This window comes from Stegastes partitus, unplaced genomic scaffold (genome assembly GCF_000690725.1).
Source record: "Stegastes partitus isolate 25-593 unplaced genomic scaffold, Stegastes_partitus-1.0.2 Scaffold75, whole genome shotgun sequence".
Taxonomy (NCBI): Eukaryota; Metazoa; Chordata; class Actinopteri; family Pomacentridae; genus Stegastes; species Stegastes partitus.
In genome coordinates, this window is record NW_007577806.1 from 105,258 (window position 1) to 124,380 (window position 19,123).

A 19,123-nucleotide genomic window follows, 5' to 3' on the forward strand; every position below is an offset into this window, starting at 1 on the left:
TAAATTAAAAAAATATATAATGACTAAAATAGCTTTTTACTTGGGTCCCTTTACAAGCAGAACATTTTAATGTTTTACAATACTTTGTCCTTTAGTATTTGTTTAACTTTACAACAGAGAGCTGACGGACTGATGAACGCTCGTTCTGTACTGTGCTGTCTTTGAAGTTGATGAGAATAAGTTAATATAAACACTAGTTCAATAAGTTAGTTAAAACGTTGGATAAGAAGTTTTTTTAAAAAGTTGTTTTCTCTGAAAAACCATCAGAGTGAGCGCTCTATGCACTGCTTTGGTTTCAGAATTTGTGCCAGAGTGAGTGATGTTACTGCTGAACGGTCGTCAGGTCGTCTGAACCAAGTTTGACTTGTTTACAACAAGCAGCAGCAAAAAGGGAGCTTTGCATGGTGTTGCTGTTTTTCACATGCTTTTGCCTTGGAGCATATTTGTCTTTTTACAAAATCTAATTGTACAAAATGAATGTACAAAAGCGACTGTGACACTTGACAGCATTTACTGTTTCTTTTTTTATTTTTTTTATTTTTGGCCTTTGTGTCTTTATTTGACAGTGTAGTCAGAGAGAGACAGGAAAGTGGGGAGAAGAATGGGGGAGGACATGTGGGAAAGGGTCATGAGCGGGATTCGTACTCATGACCTCCACATTGGGACTGTAGCCCTGTACATGGGACGCCAGCTCAACCAGGTGAGCTATAGTGGCGCCCAGCATTTACTGTTTTATGAGAAATTAAGAATATATTGGCGTTTAATCGGCAAAACTCCTGCCGGTGATGGTTATTTTGAACAGGGCTATAATCAGCCGGGTCGGGTCCTAAGATAAGCAAACACCCTCACATTCACACCTACTGACAATTTAGAATCGACAATTAACCTCAGCATGTCTTTGGATTGTGGGAGGAAGCGGGAAAACCCGGAGGGAACCCACGCTGCACGGGGAGAACATGCTCCACACAGAAAGCCCCATGACCTTCTAGCTGTGAGGCTACAGTGCTAACCACTAACCAGAAACAATCCACGAAAATAGGTTTTTAAAAATCTGTTCATGTGTTCATAAATGGTTTCAGAGTTAAAACTGTATTCATACGCGACAAAATGTACACAGAGCCTACTGATGTTTTTAAACAACACATTACAGCACTGCCATCACTTTAAACACCAGCTCTGTGTAAAGTGTGCAGAACATTATGGTGGTGTAAGCAGCTCTTAAAATTCCCCTCCACTTTAATATGAGTGCACATTTTACGCTCACTGAGTTCTCAGTTTTCTGATCTCGTGACGTCTGTGCAGAGTTTGACTCTAGAACGCTGTTCCTACATCCACCAGCTGAAGGAGGAAAGTTTTTCTGAGCTCACCTCAGAACAAATTTTAATACATGCAGGTAGAAGCATGATTTATGACATCACAAATACTGTAAAGCCATTCCTTACTAGTCTTAATTTATTCCTCAGGGCACCGTCATAGCTCACCTGGTTGAGCTGGCGTCCCATGTATAGGGCTACAGTCCCGATGTGGAGGTCATGAGTTTGAATCCTGCTCATGGCCCTTTCCCACACGTCCTCCACCCATTCTTCTCCCAACTTTCCTTTCTCTCTCTCACTGCACTATCAAATAAAGGCACAAAGGCCAAAAAAACAACTTAAAAAAAATAAAAAATTACTCCTCAAAGCATGAGCAGTCAGTGTGACCTTCGGCACGCCACGTATCTTCTTGGTCAGGCATGTAAAATATTTAATGTTACAACTCAGGAGCCACAAACTGATCTGATACGTGAACAGCTGGGTGAAACTGATGTTTTTGCTGTATATAAATCAATTAACCTCTTTAGACCCAGCATTATGGCCACATGTGTGGACTCTTACAATACCATCAATGATGATATTTAGTTTCTGTACTTGTTAGGTTCCAATAAGCCCACATAGCAAAGAGAAATAAAAAATGCATATCAAACAAGAGCTCGGGTCGTAAGAGGTAAATATGTGAATAGACAATCTATCTAATATTATTCCATATTTATTGTAATTTGTCTTTGTATTATTTATGTATTTGCTTGCCCAGGCTCTGCAGATCAGCTACATCTCTTCTCTTTGCATGAAAAAAACATTATTTTTTTTCTTACATGATCAACGCCAGTAGATGGGCTGTGTAATGTTAACATAGCAAGATACAGCCTCAAGACAAGGAGCCTTGCTGGCTAGCTCTGCTGTGGGTGTTCTGCGTCTGATCGACCGGTGGAAGGCTGCTCCCTTATGGCTAAGTAAAATAAAACTGCTGCTGCAGGCAGAAGTGCTGTGCTGTGTTCACAGTGCCATCTTAAAATAACAGTAGTTGCTGTAATGATGGTAATGAAAGCTGTTGGCAGCGTTTTTTTCATCATGTAACACAGTAAATTGCAATACTGGCCCACGCCAATATCAGCCTGTGACAACGGTTGAACATTTTTGGCTTTGAATTCTCTTTGGCTATTTTTATTTTAGCAATTACTTAATTAGATGTCTGAGTACTGTGTACATGAAAGCCTTTACATTAACTCATGTAAATTTCACTGGACTAAATACAAATACGGTACATAAATGCATGTATTCTAGTTTTTTAATCATAATAATCCTGGCTTTCATTATTTTCATCCATACTTGCAAACATGTAAGGTTACTTTCAACCGCTAAAACTGACAAATTGATATATATGAAAAATCAGCAGACAGGACTGACTCTCAGCGACTACAATCCTATAAGATTAAAGTAAGCCTTGAAAAATCCAAACTGATTTCCACCTCTAACATTAGTTCAATAGCAGGTGCACTCACTATGCTTTATACTCACTTTGTGTTTGGATTTTAAAAGCCAAGGCTCCACTTATGTGAAACTCTCTGAAGAAGAAAGGAAAGGAAGTGAAAGGAAATGATACATTTGTGCTGATTAAAGCTCGGAATGCTCTGAATATCCTGAAACCAGCGTGTGCGTGCGGCTCGCGCGTGTCCTCCACAGACACGCACCGTATATTGTCTGCATGCAAAGATGCTAAAGAAAGAGGTAATGCTGCATGATAGGTTTTTGCCATGATGACACACAGCTGAGACACAGTATGTCTTTGTTTGAGGGAAAGGGAAACGGCACACAGCAGACTGAAGGGTGAGAACAGGCGTAAGACAAGGAGGAAAGTGAGTGAGAGAAAAGGCAAAGTGTGGAAGAAAGACGGCCGAGAGAGAGAAACATGGCTGTCAGCATGTTCTCCAGTATAGTGAAGATTAAACAGCTTTCAGCACGTCAGCATACACTTGGACTAACAAGTCTCTCACTTTGTGTCTCTCTCACAGACGCACACACACTCTCACACACACTCAGAACACACAATAAATGTCCTCAAATATCTCCTTGACACCGGGGCTCATCGACGGCAGGAGTACAGCTGATAAGGAGGAAACGGATGAGAAGGAGATGAACAACTCCACATATCCACCAGCACACGCACACGTACACACACACAGGAGGTAAAACATCCATTCGTGCAGCAGACGACATTTATCACGCATCGTATGCTAACACATATATCAATGTGTGCGGGTCACTCGAGGAGCGTGCAGCCTTCTGATTAGGGATGAGTTCTGATAGCCGGCTCAACAAATTCCTTATCGAACGTTTCATTCTCTTTTCCGTCAATCTCAGACACAGGCGTTCACAGTCAACAAAACAGCAGCAAAATACAATATTTCAACAGGGCACCGCTTGACAACGGGAGGAACAACAATTTATTTGTTTAAACATCTAAAGTAAAATTCAAGTAAGAATTTCTGCCTTTTTTTTCAATCACTTCCGACGGCGTTCTGCCAGCAGGCGTTCTGGAGCTCATTGGATTCTGTGACCTATAGCGCTGCAAAGAATTTGCCTCAGGGCCCCGGTAAGTTAATTATGCATGCACAACATTCACTTAATACATATTCACTCCATGAAAAAGAATAATTAATATTATTTGTGCTGTACAGACCCACACTATGAAGCAAACATTACAGTCTTTCACAACGAACAAGAAGCCGATTGTCAGAGAGCAGCGATCAAACATGTGATTAAAGGATACAAGCCATCAGTACAACTGAATATCTACAGTTTAGGTTTGCTTAGTTCATTACAGTATTTTCCAGAGTTTTTAGGGTTGCTTTGGCTCCAAATGGGCCTTTGGAGGTTGACTACACATGACAGTAAGCATGACAATCTGCACACAGTGAAGGCAATAAATCTGTGACCTTTTTTGACAGAAATCAATGTGTTTCTTGTTATTTCTGACCTTTTGTTACTATGCTTGAGTAAATTCAACAAACAAAACAAATATTAAAAAACTGAATTGCTTTTTTTTTTTTAATTCAATTCGGTGGTGGTGATTTTCCTTTGGTGCTGCCTGAAACCTCTTTGAGGAGGCATTCGATATGGGATTCAAAAGGATTCACATTCGATTAGATGCTATCAAACCGTATTCCAAGTCCAGATTTGTGATTCGAGGCAGGGTTCTTTCATGTCTCCTTCACACACACACACACACACACACACACACACACACACACACACACACACACACACACACCAGCTGAAGGAAGAGTGTCAAGGTCCAACTCAATATGTGCTCGCTGTTCTGATGTTAAATTGCTGCTACAACCTCCAGATAACACATCTGTCAGGGACCACTTGCTCAGCTCTCACTTAGGTGGCGAAGTGATGACTGGCAACTAAAGCTGTGGTTACTGGAAGGCAGCAAAAATACTTTGGTTCGGCTGATATTAACATCAATGCCAATGTGCCATTAGACCGAAGTGCCAGCAGCAGTCTTGCATGGCCAGATCTATATCCACAGCACTGGGAAATGGTCTGAGTGCACCTCATTGTCCTTTTGTTATATCAGGAAAAAGTTCTGGAGTGTTTTTATTTCTTTAAACTAATCACTATCACCCTAAGCCCGGGATGTAGCAACGGTGCCCCTTTAAGACAGTGATGAGGGAGTTATTTTGGCCATTTGCATGCAGGGAGGCGAGCACTGCCACTAAAATGACTAATTTACTGAAAGAACAGAAGAAAAATAAAATTATGACATAAAGATGACGCTAGAGTTGAAGTCAGGGAATTACTAAAGTTATTCCAAGGGCCATTAAAGTGTATGGTTAATTTTCTAGCAATCCATCTGACATTTTAATAAAACTTGCTTTATTTTTTTTAATACGTATCAAGGTGAGATCATTAATTTATCCTCTTTCATTTTTATTCATGTGTTTAAATGTATTTATTTGTGTGTTTTTCTTGTTGAGATATTAAAATTACTACTGTTGTACTATGATTTAAAAAAAAAAAAAAAGGCTAAAGTGGTTAGAATAAATAAACCAAACCTTTTTTGTTGGACTTTATGAACAATAATTAATTATATTAACTGAAATAAAACATTTTATTGTGGAAAATATTTTAGTTATACTTGCCCAGCCCCATGTGAATGTTTGGTGCCAAAGAAAACTCAGGCTCTGAAATGTAGCCACTTGAAGTGCCAAAACAGACAGCACGGCTAATATTAGCTCTGAAATGGAGGGTTCGTGGATCCATATGGGAAGACAGTGTAACAATAAACTGAGCATGGAGGTAATTTCATTTTCATCGACTGAGAATAATCATATGCTGATTGCTTTTGATGCCAATAATAAAATGCAATATCTCTTTTCAAGGCTGATTTTCTTCTCACACTGGAACAGATTCATTACAGCATCACTGTGTTTTTCAGACGAGCTTTGAAAGCGTTACAGGTTAACAGTAACCTGAGACAAACGACAAGACGGATTCACAGCGGACTGTTGTTCAAAGTCCTACGACAATCCAAGGATTTTCCATGTGACTTAATTGTGATTCTACACTTTACAATAATGAAATAGAGATGAAGTCAGACTCAAATAACAGGGAGTCAGTGATGCACAGTAAAGTCAAAGACAGACACTGATTCCCTGATGACTGAAGGAGTTCAGAGCTGCCACCTGACAATAGAAAGGCTCACATGGATCCCTGTGTGCTTGACTGACTTTCTGTGTGTTTCGGTTTCCAAAGATATTAAATTAGCTGAAGAGTAAACCATAAACTATCTGTAATAGGTGTGGATGGAATGGATAAAACCCTCTATTATGGTAGATGTCATTTTATGTCACAGCATCAATACCGCCTAAAAAAAAAAAAAAAAAAAAAATTCAAGCCAAAGATTTTCTAGCTCCAGCCTCTTCCCTGTAAGGATGTATTACTTTTCTCTGTCTTATTAAACACTGACTAAATGTATTGTTTTGGAATATTGGCCACAATTTGAAGATATCACCTGAAAAATAGCAGGCAGGTTAACTGGTATATAATCGTCAGTTATAGCCAACCCAACAATATAAAAATATATATTGATTAAACAAATATTCTGGATTCTGCATTAGTCCATTTAAAAGCAAGACATTGAAAGAGATGCTGTGGTTGTATATTTTTGACTGATGCACCAAATTAAACACCTGAAAAACACCCCATCATACTGTAGCATATATACAGTATATATATGGCACCTCCACATCCTCCACCATTGTCCTCAACATTGGTGTTCCTCAGGGTAATGTCCTGGATCCAGTCCTTTACACACTGTCCACCCATGACTGTGTTGCAACCCACAGCTCCAACACACTTATCAAATTTGCGGACAACCATACAGGGAGGAGGTCCAAGCACTGGTGGCCTGGTGCAGCGACAACCACCTCAACCTCAACACCACAAAGACAAAAGAAGTCATCACTGACTTCAGAAGTCGAGGACCACATTGCACTCAGGCCTGAGTGTCAATGGGGAAGAAGTGGGGCGGGTCACAAACTTCAAGTTTCTCGGACTGCACATCTCAGAGGATCTGGGCTGGACTGTGAGCACCACCCACATGGTCAAGAAGGCCCAGCAGCGTCCCTCCTTTTCAGAACGCTGAGGACTTCATCCACCTCTGCTGAAAAACTTTTACCACTGCACAACAGAGAGTGCCCTGTCCTATTGGTGTACCGTGTGGTGTGGCAGCTGCACGACATCAGAGAGGAAACAACTTCAGCGGGTCATCAAGACGGCTCAGGGGATCATTGGCTCCCCACTCCCACACCTAGAGATCTACTTGAGTCGACTCCTACGTCGGGCCACAAAGATCCAGAATGACCCCACCCACCCAGGACACTCTCTATTTACCAGCCTCCCCTCTGGCAGACTCAGAGCCTGCACCAACAGACTAAAACACAGCTTTCCCCCATGGCTGTGAAGAGACTGCTGCAGGAACCATGACACTCCCAGTTCACGAATGTAAAGTGCTTTACAGCTATGAATAAAAAAGAATTAAAGTCAATCTAAAATCTCTAGTCCATGATACACCTATTGGAGATACTGCAGCTACATCTTTATAAAAGTATGGTGGACCAGGTTGAGCTTTACGATTATTAAAAAAAAAGTTCACGTATCAAAAACAAATAACCCTCGCCCTCAATTTCGATAGTTTTATTTGTTGTTATTACTGTATGCAGCACATAAAAGTCAGTACAGCTGCTGGTACCAATGAGCAGGAGCAGCCAATATGCGCCGTCAGTGCATGTTGATCTGTGTCATGTTTATTCAAAAGCATTGCTGCTGTTGCCTTGCTGAGGCGCAATTGTTCGACCGCGTTGGCCGTGGAACGAAACAAGCCATTGATTTAAACATAAATGATACGTTGGAACAAAAACAAACCTTTATTGGACTTATTTAGCATTCAATTCTGAATTGAAAATACCCCAAAGGCTCCCATGGAGTTTATTTCATTCAGTCTCATTCACCAGAACACATTGTGTGTATCCTTGAGGACATGCTGACTGTGTTTCCTGCCTCAAAAACTGTATTAAACACATACTGTTAAAGTGATTAATATAGGTTTGGCCCTATTAACCAGCACTATGCAAAAATCACACCTTTTTATTGTGTGTTTTCTCAAATGAATCAGAATCAGATTCTGAAACCTTTTGCACTAATTTGCTGACACATTACACCTTATTTTGGTGAGAGTCCTCCCCACAATAACAATCCTTTAATATACAGTATATATCAGAAGTAAGTACACACACTGTGCAAAATCACAAGTAGAGTATTTTCTAAATAATAAACCAAGACTTTAAAAGGACTATTAAAAATTCAGACCCCAAAGTAGAAAGTCAACGTAACAAAAGTAAATGTACATGTAACACAAATCAGTGCAGCAGTGATTACTGAGAGCACATCACATCAAATGAGACCAAGATACATTTGTTCAGCCCAAATAATATCCAGCACGTTGGCATGAACCTATTCAAGGCTACTACAGTGAATGCATAGTCCTGATAGAGAAGCACAGAGGTGATGATATGGGGCCACATGAGAGCTCTGTAAGTGTTGGAGAGATGACATTTCTACATGGGACTGTGAAGCACTGCAGATAGACTTAAATACTGACTGACAACATGACGTCCTGTCTTCAGAAGTTTGGCCTAAGATGAATATTCCAGCATAATAAAGATGCAAAACACGCACCCAAAATCACACAAGAGGCTCCAGAGAAAAATGAAAAATCGAAAACTTTGACCCGACCACGCATGTCGCCTGACTTGAATCCAATAGAACACCTTCGGGGAATTTCAAAAAGAAACCCCTCCAATTAAAGAACAGCTGAAAGAAATGTCCCTGAAGAATGGCAAAACAACTTCTCAGACATTTGTGGACACTGGTATCCTCCATCCTGAGGAAGTATTGATTTGAATCTGATTTGTGCTGCACTAAGTTCCTATTGCGGGGCCTGAATTTTTACTGCAGTAAATCTAAACTTAATGCTACACAAGAGCGAACACCTTCTGCTCAATACAGAAGTAATGTGATTACTGTAAGGTGTCACGATTTCAAACAATTTAAAATGTAGGTGGTATTGCACTCACTTTTAATGTTTAGTGGAAATGTGCGCCTTTTTCATGCAAACCTAATCTTTCACTATTGTGTCAACTTTAAATTTACCTTTTCACCTTTGCAACCGCAATTATCATGTCTTTGTTTTTTGTGAAATCATCCATTTTGAGCATGTGAAGAATGTAAAGAAAAGAGTTGCTGATACAAGTAATTATAATATGGCTAAAATGTCTGAAATGAGGTGCAAAAAGCTGAGTAAATGTGTTCTTGACTGGATGGGAACTAAGTGGAAAACCAGACTGATATAATAACAAGTCAGGATAGGAATATTGGAATAGAATAGAAAATGTGACAATACATTTTAAAGGGTAATAAAAAGGCAATAAAACTCGGTTTATGAGCAGATGGAGGTAGAGTAAGACATGCTACAGAGTACAGGCCCCAGTGTTATTACATTTCACTCTCACTTGGTACAGTTGCCCATAGCCTACATTCCAGTTCCCTGTAGAGCATCCGAATACACACACACACACACACACAGCAGTGCATACACTGCTGAAAGCTATATTATTCCCTCACCGCTTCGCAGGCCATGGAAATACTCTGAATTTACTAACCATGACCCAGAAACACACACATTCAACCATTCAAGCCTTTATTTCCCCCTCTCTGTCTCACAAATACAAATGCACACACACAGACGGATAAACATGAACACCTAACTCTGCTCTAATGGGCCGACACATACACTCAGTTAACAGCGAAAGTAAACACGCGGCAACTCACATTCTGTCTTCATCACGCGCACATTTCCAGACGTCAGTAATTGCAGCTCGTTCTGATGTCAGTCTGATCTAGAATTATATTCTAGTCCAACCCACGTCACTCACTTCCATCTTAACACTTATTTTGGTTAGCAGCAGCAACATTCAATTACTTTTCCATCCATGTTCACATTTTGTTCTAAATAACAATTTTATGCAAGTGTTCTCTCATAATGATTGGGCGTCGTCCTCAGGTGCAGTCTGGTGCGTTAACAGTCTATCTGCATTTTTTTTTTTAAAGCCAAACATGCCAGCAGCAAGGTTTTCACTCATTACACTGACTGACAGAAGGCTGTTTTTTTGAAGGACAGGAGGAAGAGGGTAATAGTTTTTACAGATACAGTCAGGTCCACCACTACTTAGACAGCAAACAAATATTCATAATTTTCTCTCTGAACACCACCACAATGAATTTGAAATGAGGAAATTAGGATGTGATTAAAGTGCAGAGTTTCAGCTTTAATTCAAGGGGTTCAACAAAAACAGTGCATTAACCGTTTAGGAACTTTTTAGAAAGTCCCCCCGTTTTCACAGGCTCAATTCAGTAAACAAACATAATTTTAAGTATAAGGATTATTTTTAATGCTAATCCTCTGCAGTCAATAACTGTGTGAAGTCTGGAACCCACTGAAATGCTGAGTTTCCTCCAATGAGATGCCTCTTCGGTACTATACTACATCGCCTTTGCTGCTTGTTTGTGGCTGTTTCCACCTTCATTCTAACATGAAGTGAAGAGCACGCGGAATTGATCTGAGGTCAGGTGTCATATTCCTCTTCTATCATTCTGCTACAAGTTCATGTTCATTTCATCATTCCCCAAAGGATGTTACTCCAGAACTGGGCAGCTTTGTTTGTTGATGTTTTTTTGGGGTTTTTTTGAGCAAAGCCTAATCAGGTCTTTCTGTTTTTGAGTGTTAGCAGTCATTTGCATCCTAAGGCAAACCTATTATATCTACATTTATAAAAGCGTCTCTTGATTATCGAGGTATGGCTACCTCCTTGAGTGCATTCTGGACTTGGCTTGATGGAAAGAAATCGGCGATGATGACCTTAAGTTGCCTTCAAGGTCTTTTTATGTTGCTGAGCTCATCACTGCAGTCCTACTTTTAGACAATGGACCACTCCTGAAGTTTCTCCCATCTCTCTGGTAGGTGTGTTTTGGAGTTTCCAGCCTAATGAGGGACTTGGATCTACACCCCTTGGACTGCATACTAGGGGAGTCCATCAACAACTAGCGAATGCAAATCACTTGGAATCAACCCCAGACCTTTCATCTCCTGAATTTGTCATGAACCGCTAATCAGTCAATTGTCCAATTACGTTTGAGCCTGTGAAAATGGAAGGACTCTGATGGTGCAGCTTCTCCGTCATCTGTTATATGATCATCTTAAGAACTGCAGTAAAAAGCAACCGGACTTCTCTTTTTGGTTCTTGAAGATTGAAATAAAGAAACCACTGGGATAAGAAGTTAAACCTCTTCAAGAACCCAATAGCCAAGTCCAGTTGCTTTTTGTTGAAGCTTTCATGTCATTGATTCATGATTCATGGATGACAGTTTTTGAGATATGGTTGTGTGTCCCTGTGCATGACTGAGAAATGATCCATACTGATGCAAAACTAACGCATCTGTGAACAGCATGAATGTTTATGAGGAGTTTCCCTCGAGGATTCGGCTCAGAGTTCAGGTGGAGCAGCAGCAGCAGCACAAGCTTCCTGACTCTTTGTTGTCACACATCGAACATTCATAACGCCACACTGGCATACAGACACACAAAGAAAAGCAGCACTTGTTGTCATCATTCAGGCTTTCACAATGCTTTACCAAACAACACGCATAAAGCATGACCGTTTTCACTCGACTGTAAGTTCACTTACAGGTCAGTTTTTTTACAGTTAACTGAACTCAAGAGATATTAAAGACTAACACACAAGCCGCTACTGAAAACCATATAAGATACACACAAATTCCCCTGAATAGAGGTTGGCACACAAGAGTAGGATCAATAGACAAAAACACTCTTACTTCTGTTAAAAAATGTCAATTATCTTCTCCGTTTTTGCCATAGAATCTCAATGCTTTCAATTCTAGCACCAGAAAAAAATAAGAAAAAAATAACAAGATTGGAGCACTGGAGTCTTCGCATTAAGGTACTTTCCATCCATTGTTGGTTGAAATAAAACTGACCAAAGACACGAGTGTCACACAACATTCGACACTTTTTACCCGTCACCACACACCATTCTGATATGTGTAACCTCATTATCTAAACACAGTATGGCCATATGTGTGCATCAGATCGAAACACAACAGCTGCCATCATCCTCTACCGTGCTAAATGTGTCAAATTGCATATGTCTGTGCAAAAATTTCTATGTCATATTCACGCGTTCTGACCCTGTTAAGCATTCGCTGAAATAAATCTAATAAATCTACAGGATTGCTTAATATAACTTGATGCTTCAGGGAATTAAAAATGAAACCGTCTGAACACTGCAGGTCTCTGCATGCATCAACAAAGGTGCAAAACAAAGTAAATAGCTGTGTCATGTGAGGTGTTAGCAAGCAGCTGTGTAATGGCCTGCTGTGTTTAAAAAGTCTCCAGGTTAGGAATACTGTTGCTATGGCGATAGTTGGATAACCTTCATTGTCCTCATTTTCCCTCATAGTTGAGTTACATCGGCAACAGGCTAACTGACAGCGATTGGCTATTTGTTAATAAGGTTTTAATTCTAGGTTGGTGAAGTTCATTGGGCGTTTAGGGTGAGCAGTAAATTAATTCATTTATTTGAAGTCCACTATATAGTATGTGTGGCCTGGTCGATTCTTGAGTCTCACTTTCAGCATTTTTCCGACGATGGGTACCGTTATTTTTAAAACTAATTCCTTATAAAACAAACTGAAATATATATATATATTTAAAAAAGGGCTATTTTAGGTCTGACATGGTCGCCTCTGTATCTGCTGGCAACACACTGTGGTTTTATGCAATATCCCGCCCATATCTGATTGGTTACACATTACAAGTAACAGCCTATCATCACTTCAAGATAAATATTGAAGAGTTCTCCTTTAATTGAGCATGTAAAAAAAAAAATACAAAAAGACATTTCAACACTGTTTTGAGTTTGTCTAATTCTAAGTTCTGACACCAAGAGTTGTATTTTCACTGCAAATGTAATTGTGTTCCTGATCAGTTATCACTAATAATGGTATTGACCCAGAAAGAAGATTGGCTGACCCACAAAAATAAACCCACAACAACCTTCAACAAAATTCAGGGTGACAAGGCAACAAACACGATAATCACAATACACTGTTGGGTTTGTGTATGCGACAGAGGTCTTCACAGGTCCACTCCTGACCCAAGGCAGACCGGGGCCCAGGAATACTTGTTTTAATTGAGTTAGATAAGGTCTCGTTTTACTGCTTGGGGCCTCAGGTCTGTGTGCCAATATTTCTAATCCTCAAATGACTCCAAATGGATCCAAATGTACTCACTATCAGCTCTGATTACAGGTGTTGTAAGAGCAGCGTAGCTACTTTAAGCGGCAGCACAGAGCGTAGCGGGTGTGCGGTTGCCCAGAAGAGATTAGGTGACAGCGTGGCTGAGCTCGGAGCAGGTGTGTGCTGATGATGGGCGCAGAGGAAAGTTCGCAGTAAAACTGTGTATGTAGCAGAGAATGACCAGTTTGAGCTACACATTGACAGTAAATACTTGTAGCGGCTCCTCAAGAGCCCAGCCAAGTTTCTGTATTTTGCTTGCCAAGTGCTGAGTAGTGCAGTGCAGAAGGTTGACCCCACTGTTAGCAACAAATTTAGCCCCAGAGCACAAAACTAAATCTCCTCCATGCTTTTGGAAGCGAACACATACATCATAAGCACAGCAGGAGAAAACATCTGTAGTTCAGTTGACTACAGAATATTTTATTGTTGGGGCAGGAGGTGAGAACTTTATTGCGAAGAATTTGTCTTTTGATGCATTATTAGTTTCTATGACGTCATTAGACCCCCGTTTTGTTAACTGATCGTACATCACAGCGTGTTCTGGTAGCTGCTGTGTGAGTCTGTTCGGGTTGAATGCATTCAGATCAGGATTACCTGGGATCTATTTGGGTCATGTCTCACTGCTCTCTTTGGACTCAGTCTCCCTTTTTATAAAATTAATTTATCCATGTCAAACTCAGGTAGGTTTTCCACAGGTCATGTAGTTGGTTGTCTGTCTCTTCTCTGTCAGCTACAACAGGCTCCAGCCCCCTGTGACCCTCTACAAGATAAAGTGAGTATAGCTAATGGATGAATGACCTGGATCGGGTCCTTCACTTTGGGCTCGTGACTGTGTGAGATGTTTTTAGTACTACCAGCATCACCTTAGGGAACTGAGAAGGTGAATTTGTTACCAAACACATCATCCAGCTCAAGTTTGGTTTCTACCAGCTCCCTGATGCACTTTAACTATCACCATGTTGACTGAACAAAGTGTTAATTAGTGCTTTTGATAAAATAAAATCAACTTCAAACGCGCTAAAAATCTGTTCAGTTTGATGCCAGTTTAGCATCAGCATTAACAAAATGTCTTTCAGGTTGCATGTAATCTATTACTTATGAGTGCTGCTTGTACCTTTGTGTTGTTGTGTCTGTCCCCTTTGTCAGCATCCTTCTCTTTCTTCTTCTCCTCCTTCTTCTTTTCACGCTCCTTCTGTGGACAAAAGAAGGAGGAGACAGTCTAAGCCAGTGGCATGTTGTCTACCCTTTACGCTTATCCACTAAAGTCACAATCACACAGTAAAGACTCCCTCCTAGAGTTGGGGCTCTTTCACATGAGCATTCAATATTAGTACAAAATATTAGGACGCTAAAGATTATGCTGGAAAAAAATAGATTTTATAATCTGCAGTTTAAATATTATAAATTTTGGGGGTCAGCTTTGGTGGATTTGAGTAACAATGGTACAGCAAGTAAAGAAGAGTTGTGAATTTGCTGCAGCTCTGATTCGACTACTGGCTGGATTCTCCTCCATGGAAATGCAGCTGAGGCTCATGGGAGCTACAGTACTCAGATGGATGATTTCTCAGAAGCAAACTTACTGAAACTGGTGTTGCTAACATAAAACTATATGTTAGGCATATAGAATACTTCAGGCTGAATATCACTGATAGAAACAACTGAAATGAGAGCACATTAGTGTAGATTAAGGAGAAACACTTCCATTACTGGCTGTCCCTTCACCCACAAATTCTATATTGGTGCCTGACTCTCATACTATACATGTGAATACATATAGATTTAATTATTCCTCCTGATTTTTTTGCGTTCAGCACACCGGCGAGCCTCCAATACATTATTTACATTAACAGAAATAAAAACTGAAGCTTACATTAGAAATCATAATACATATTCATACACAGTGTGCTCAAATAAATTGGAATATATGTATGATTTAATAATAAAGTCAACAACACAAATGCTACTGAATACGTGACCTCTGAACTGCAACTGATCATTAAACTGACACATTTCCTGTCCTGTAATGTTGTAATTAACGTCTAAAACTGCAACAGAAGAGAAAGAAAAAGAGCAGAAAGGAGGCACTTTTCTTCATTAAACCACCATTTGGTGCTCATTATATCATTCTGTAGGAGGAAGCATGAGTCCTAGCGGTAAAGATTTGCGGTACCTCATAGCAGGTTGAAGACAATTAGATCCCTTTCCTTAATGTGATTTTAATGCACTTACAATGCAGATTTAATGTGCAGACATTATTAGTGTGCAGAGAGTTGATGTAGTGTTTTCAGGTTAATGCTTCTGTCTTGCTTTGTTATATGTAAATGAGGCGGTGCTGATGCCAAAAAGGCTTTAGCTAATGACTGTCAGGATGCCAAAGAGAAAAGCTTTAGTATAGCAAGGGAAGCCTACATTCCTGCCAATATGGTACCAATAACAGTCTGTGTCTGTGTCTGGCTCTACAGTCAGTGCAGTTCTCCCACTGGCTGATTATCTGTTTGTAGTTTTATGTGCTGATGGATGTTTGTCTTGAGAACATGATAAAAATAAGTAGCACATGATCATCAGTATTTACAAATCAGAATGGACACTGAACTGAATTTCTGATAATTTCTCAGGGATTTTATACCAGTGGCTACTGTTTACATGTGAGCAGCACAACAGATGCTGGCCTGTGTTCTGTATAAATTGATTGATCTTTGTGGTCATTCGTTTCGCAGCACATATGCCACATTTTGCATGCATTTTTGTTGACATATCCATCAGCAAGTTTGAGTATATTATCTCTGAGGCTCTGGCAGGCACCAACTCTCTGACTCTATTAACTATGAGCTAATGAGGCTAGCATTGCCCAATTTGCTTCGGCAGCATTAGCCGGCTATTATACTCCCATCTGATCATCACTAATAAAACACAGCAAATTACAGCTGGGATCCTCCTCCACATATCACGTTGGCCATGGTTCTGGCTTGGATTATTTAATCAGTTCCCGTCTGGTTGGCCGGCGGAACTCAAAGGAACGCTGACCCTGTGTACAGGTGCAAAGGCTTGTGGTTGGTAGAGTTTGGGCGAAAACTGCCTCCTTATAGAAAAAAACTCAATAATGGAACAACAGAAGTAGTAATAATAAAAGATTACAGCTCACTATAGAGTGTGTGTCAATAGAGAATGGGTGAAAGAGGGACTGAGTTCAGACACAGCCTGTCTGAGTGCCAACAAAAAGAAAAATATCTGCTCTGGTAGCCTTGATGGAGACAATACAATATAATATAATTAGCATTTTATTAACATGGTTATTTTCCAATACGGATCACAATAACCCAATCAGCACCAATATCAAAACAAATCTGACACCAGAAAGGAACAAAAAAATTATAATAAAATGAATGTATTTCAACATAAACTCTTTTTCAAACTGCCCCACTTTCATGTTTTATTATATAAACCATGCCTACACTAGCCTGAACAAGTTTAAGCAAATTTTGAGAAAATGTGCAAAAAAACAAAAACAAACTGAAAATGAACTAATACTTTTTATGCAAATATTAGAGTTGGTTGATTGAGATTAACAGCTGGTGGTACCAGTCCTCCAGAATTTCTGTTTGTTTTAAGAAAATATCCTCGCTGCTCCACACGGACCTTGTGTTTTGCTCTGCCACTGTTTTATGTCTCTCCAGTGGAGTGGAAGCTGCAGTGGATGCCACATGCGCCATGTGTGTCATCATTTAATCACCACATCTGGGTCCACTGGACGTTGACTCATTTGGCTTTAACTGATATGGCAACTTTTCCAGATCAACCAAGCGTAAAATCGGATTTGCAATATTGTGAAATTTTTTGGCATTTTCGACATTTCCACCACGGGGGTTTTATGTGGAAAAATGCAAGAACAGGTGGACAGAGAAGCACCCTGTGCCTGGAGGGGATCTCTTATAGTGTAAAACATGTCTGACATAATTCATATGCTTAAATAATCTATGAGGCCACAATGAAAAAAATAGTCAGGCAATGTCCCAACTGGTGGTGGCTAATTATCAGACAGAGAAATGCATAAGCTGAGTGAGGCTGTTGTCGTCTGACTCACTTGTCCCGATAAAACACTGACACAGGACGAGATGACAACACCACACTGAACCTACAAGACTACAGGGAAAGAGAACAAGCGGAGCACAGCACCACCACACCACAGAGCACAGAGGAGAACCCGCACCTCCTGTCTATTCCTGTCAGCCTGGGAGGACGGCGAGCTGGAGGGAGGAGCAGCTTCAGATGACTTCTGCTGGAGACAGAGAATTTCAGACAGAGGGTTAGACATGGAGACGCGGAGCAGGAAAATGAAGAGAGACACCAAAGAACAATGAGAGCAGAGTACGGAGAGGGAGCGTGGCAGGAGGAGAAAAGTGAAGCGGAGAGAGAGAGAGAGAGAACTGAGTTAATTAGAGGGAATGAAGGAGGATTTTCTCCGCTACAGCAGAGTACTCTTCGCTTCAGTAGATGCTGCAGTCCAAGGTTATATTCAACCTCACAGCTGCACAGACTGAACGGTGTCTAAGTAGGGTCTCACATACCCACAAACACGCACAATTATAGAGTGTAGGCATGACCTCTATTAACCTGCTGTTGACCTTTGAGACAGACTAAGAGCAGGGCTTGAATTGAACTCTGCAGTCTCCCAGCAACAATGCGTGGTTGTTTTCACAAGGCAATGTTTTTTTATTTCTCGGTTCATCAGTGTTTTGTAGAGAAGGAAACAACAGAGGATAGGACAGCATGACAGCAGCCGTGCCTTTCTCTGACTCTGTGGAAAAGGTAAAAGAAGGGTCGTTTCGATTGTCCACAACCAGCTGTCCCACATATCACAGACAACAGACGCTCAGTAGCTTTATTATTTCTGGAGTTTTCTAGCTTCTAAATGCAATGACAACCTATTATCTCAATAGGGTTTACAATAGGGATAAACAACAGTACAAATAATACCATTTAACAAAACTAGAAACTGTGTAAACACAATCAATGCATTTTAAACTTCCCAACGACTCTTGAACAACTCATCTGCGGTGTTCTGTTACATCGGAGAACCTAGCTTATAAGGAAGCCATTAGTGACTCAACTTCAGGGACTTTTAGGCTGAACTGCTTTCCAACTGCAGGCGGTGCTGAATCAGAGCAGATAGGAGACAAGTATGAAAACAAATTAAAAATGTAAGAAGCAGGGTTTTTTTTCAGCACTGGTAACACCTGGGGGCATTTGGAAAAATGCTGTATACATTGATTCTAAGTTCTTTCAGTTCTTGTGTAATACATAATCAAAGAAATTCAGCTTTTGTTGTTTCTTTTTTATGATTTATGACATTGTAACTTTATGATACTGCAGAGAAAACACTTTAGGTTTCTCTCTACTTCTAGCCATGGTCGTGCTGTTTCCGTAGAGGTTCAGGACTTTATATTGCTGTGAGTAAAAATATGACAGGAGGAAAAACACCCAGAGACCAATATCAGAAGCAATATCAGCTTTTCTGAGTAAACAACACCTAAGGATGCTATTCAAGACTTTATATTTGAATGTTGCTTATTTAGTTATTAGAATTTACTGTTGGAGAGAAAACTTAGATTTATGAGCACATTTTAAGGCACATTAAAGGTGCCATATGGTGAAAATCCATTTCAATTGTGTCTAGCTGTTGTTAAACGTAGATATGCAACAAAAGATACGAGTGTACTGCAAAAACGTCTCAGCATCCCTCAGAAACAAGGAGCGTAACTCCCATTTTGGGGCATATCTGTATACTATAAAGCCTTCTATCACTGCCCACAGAGACTTAAATGTTTGAACCAATCAAAGATCAAATGGAGGAAAGCTTTCAGCTG

The 19,123-nt window shown here is 40.2% G+C and overlaps 1 protein-coding gene across 1 annotated transcript in view; it reads right to left on the minus strand.

Annotated features, from left to right (window-relative positions):
• The window catches only part of LOC103353517 (stromal membrane-associated protein 1-like), a 101,239-nt gene that overhangs the window by 26,842 nt on the left and 55,274 nt on the right, over positions 1-19,123 (minus strand). The window contains exons 5-6 of the mRNA XM_008276532.1: positions 17,467-17,535; positions 14,374-14,451 (exon numbers count right to left, since the gene is read on the minus strand). Coding sequence (XP_008274754.1) covers positions 14,374-14,451; positions 17,467-17,535 — 147 coding nt within the window. The remainder of the gene's footprint in view (positions 1-14,373; positions 14,452-17,466; positions 17,536-19,123) is intronic.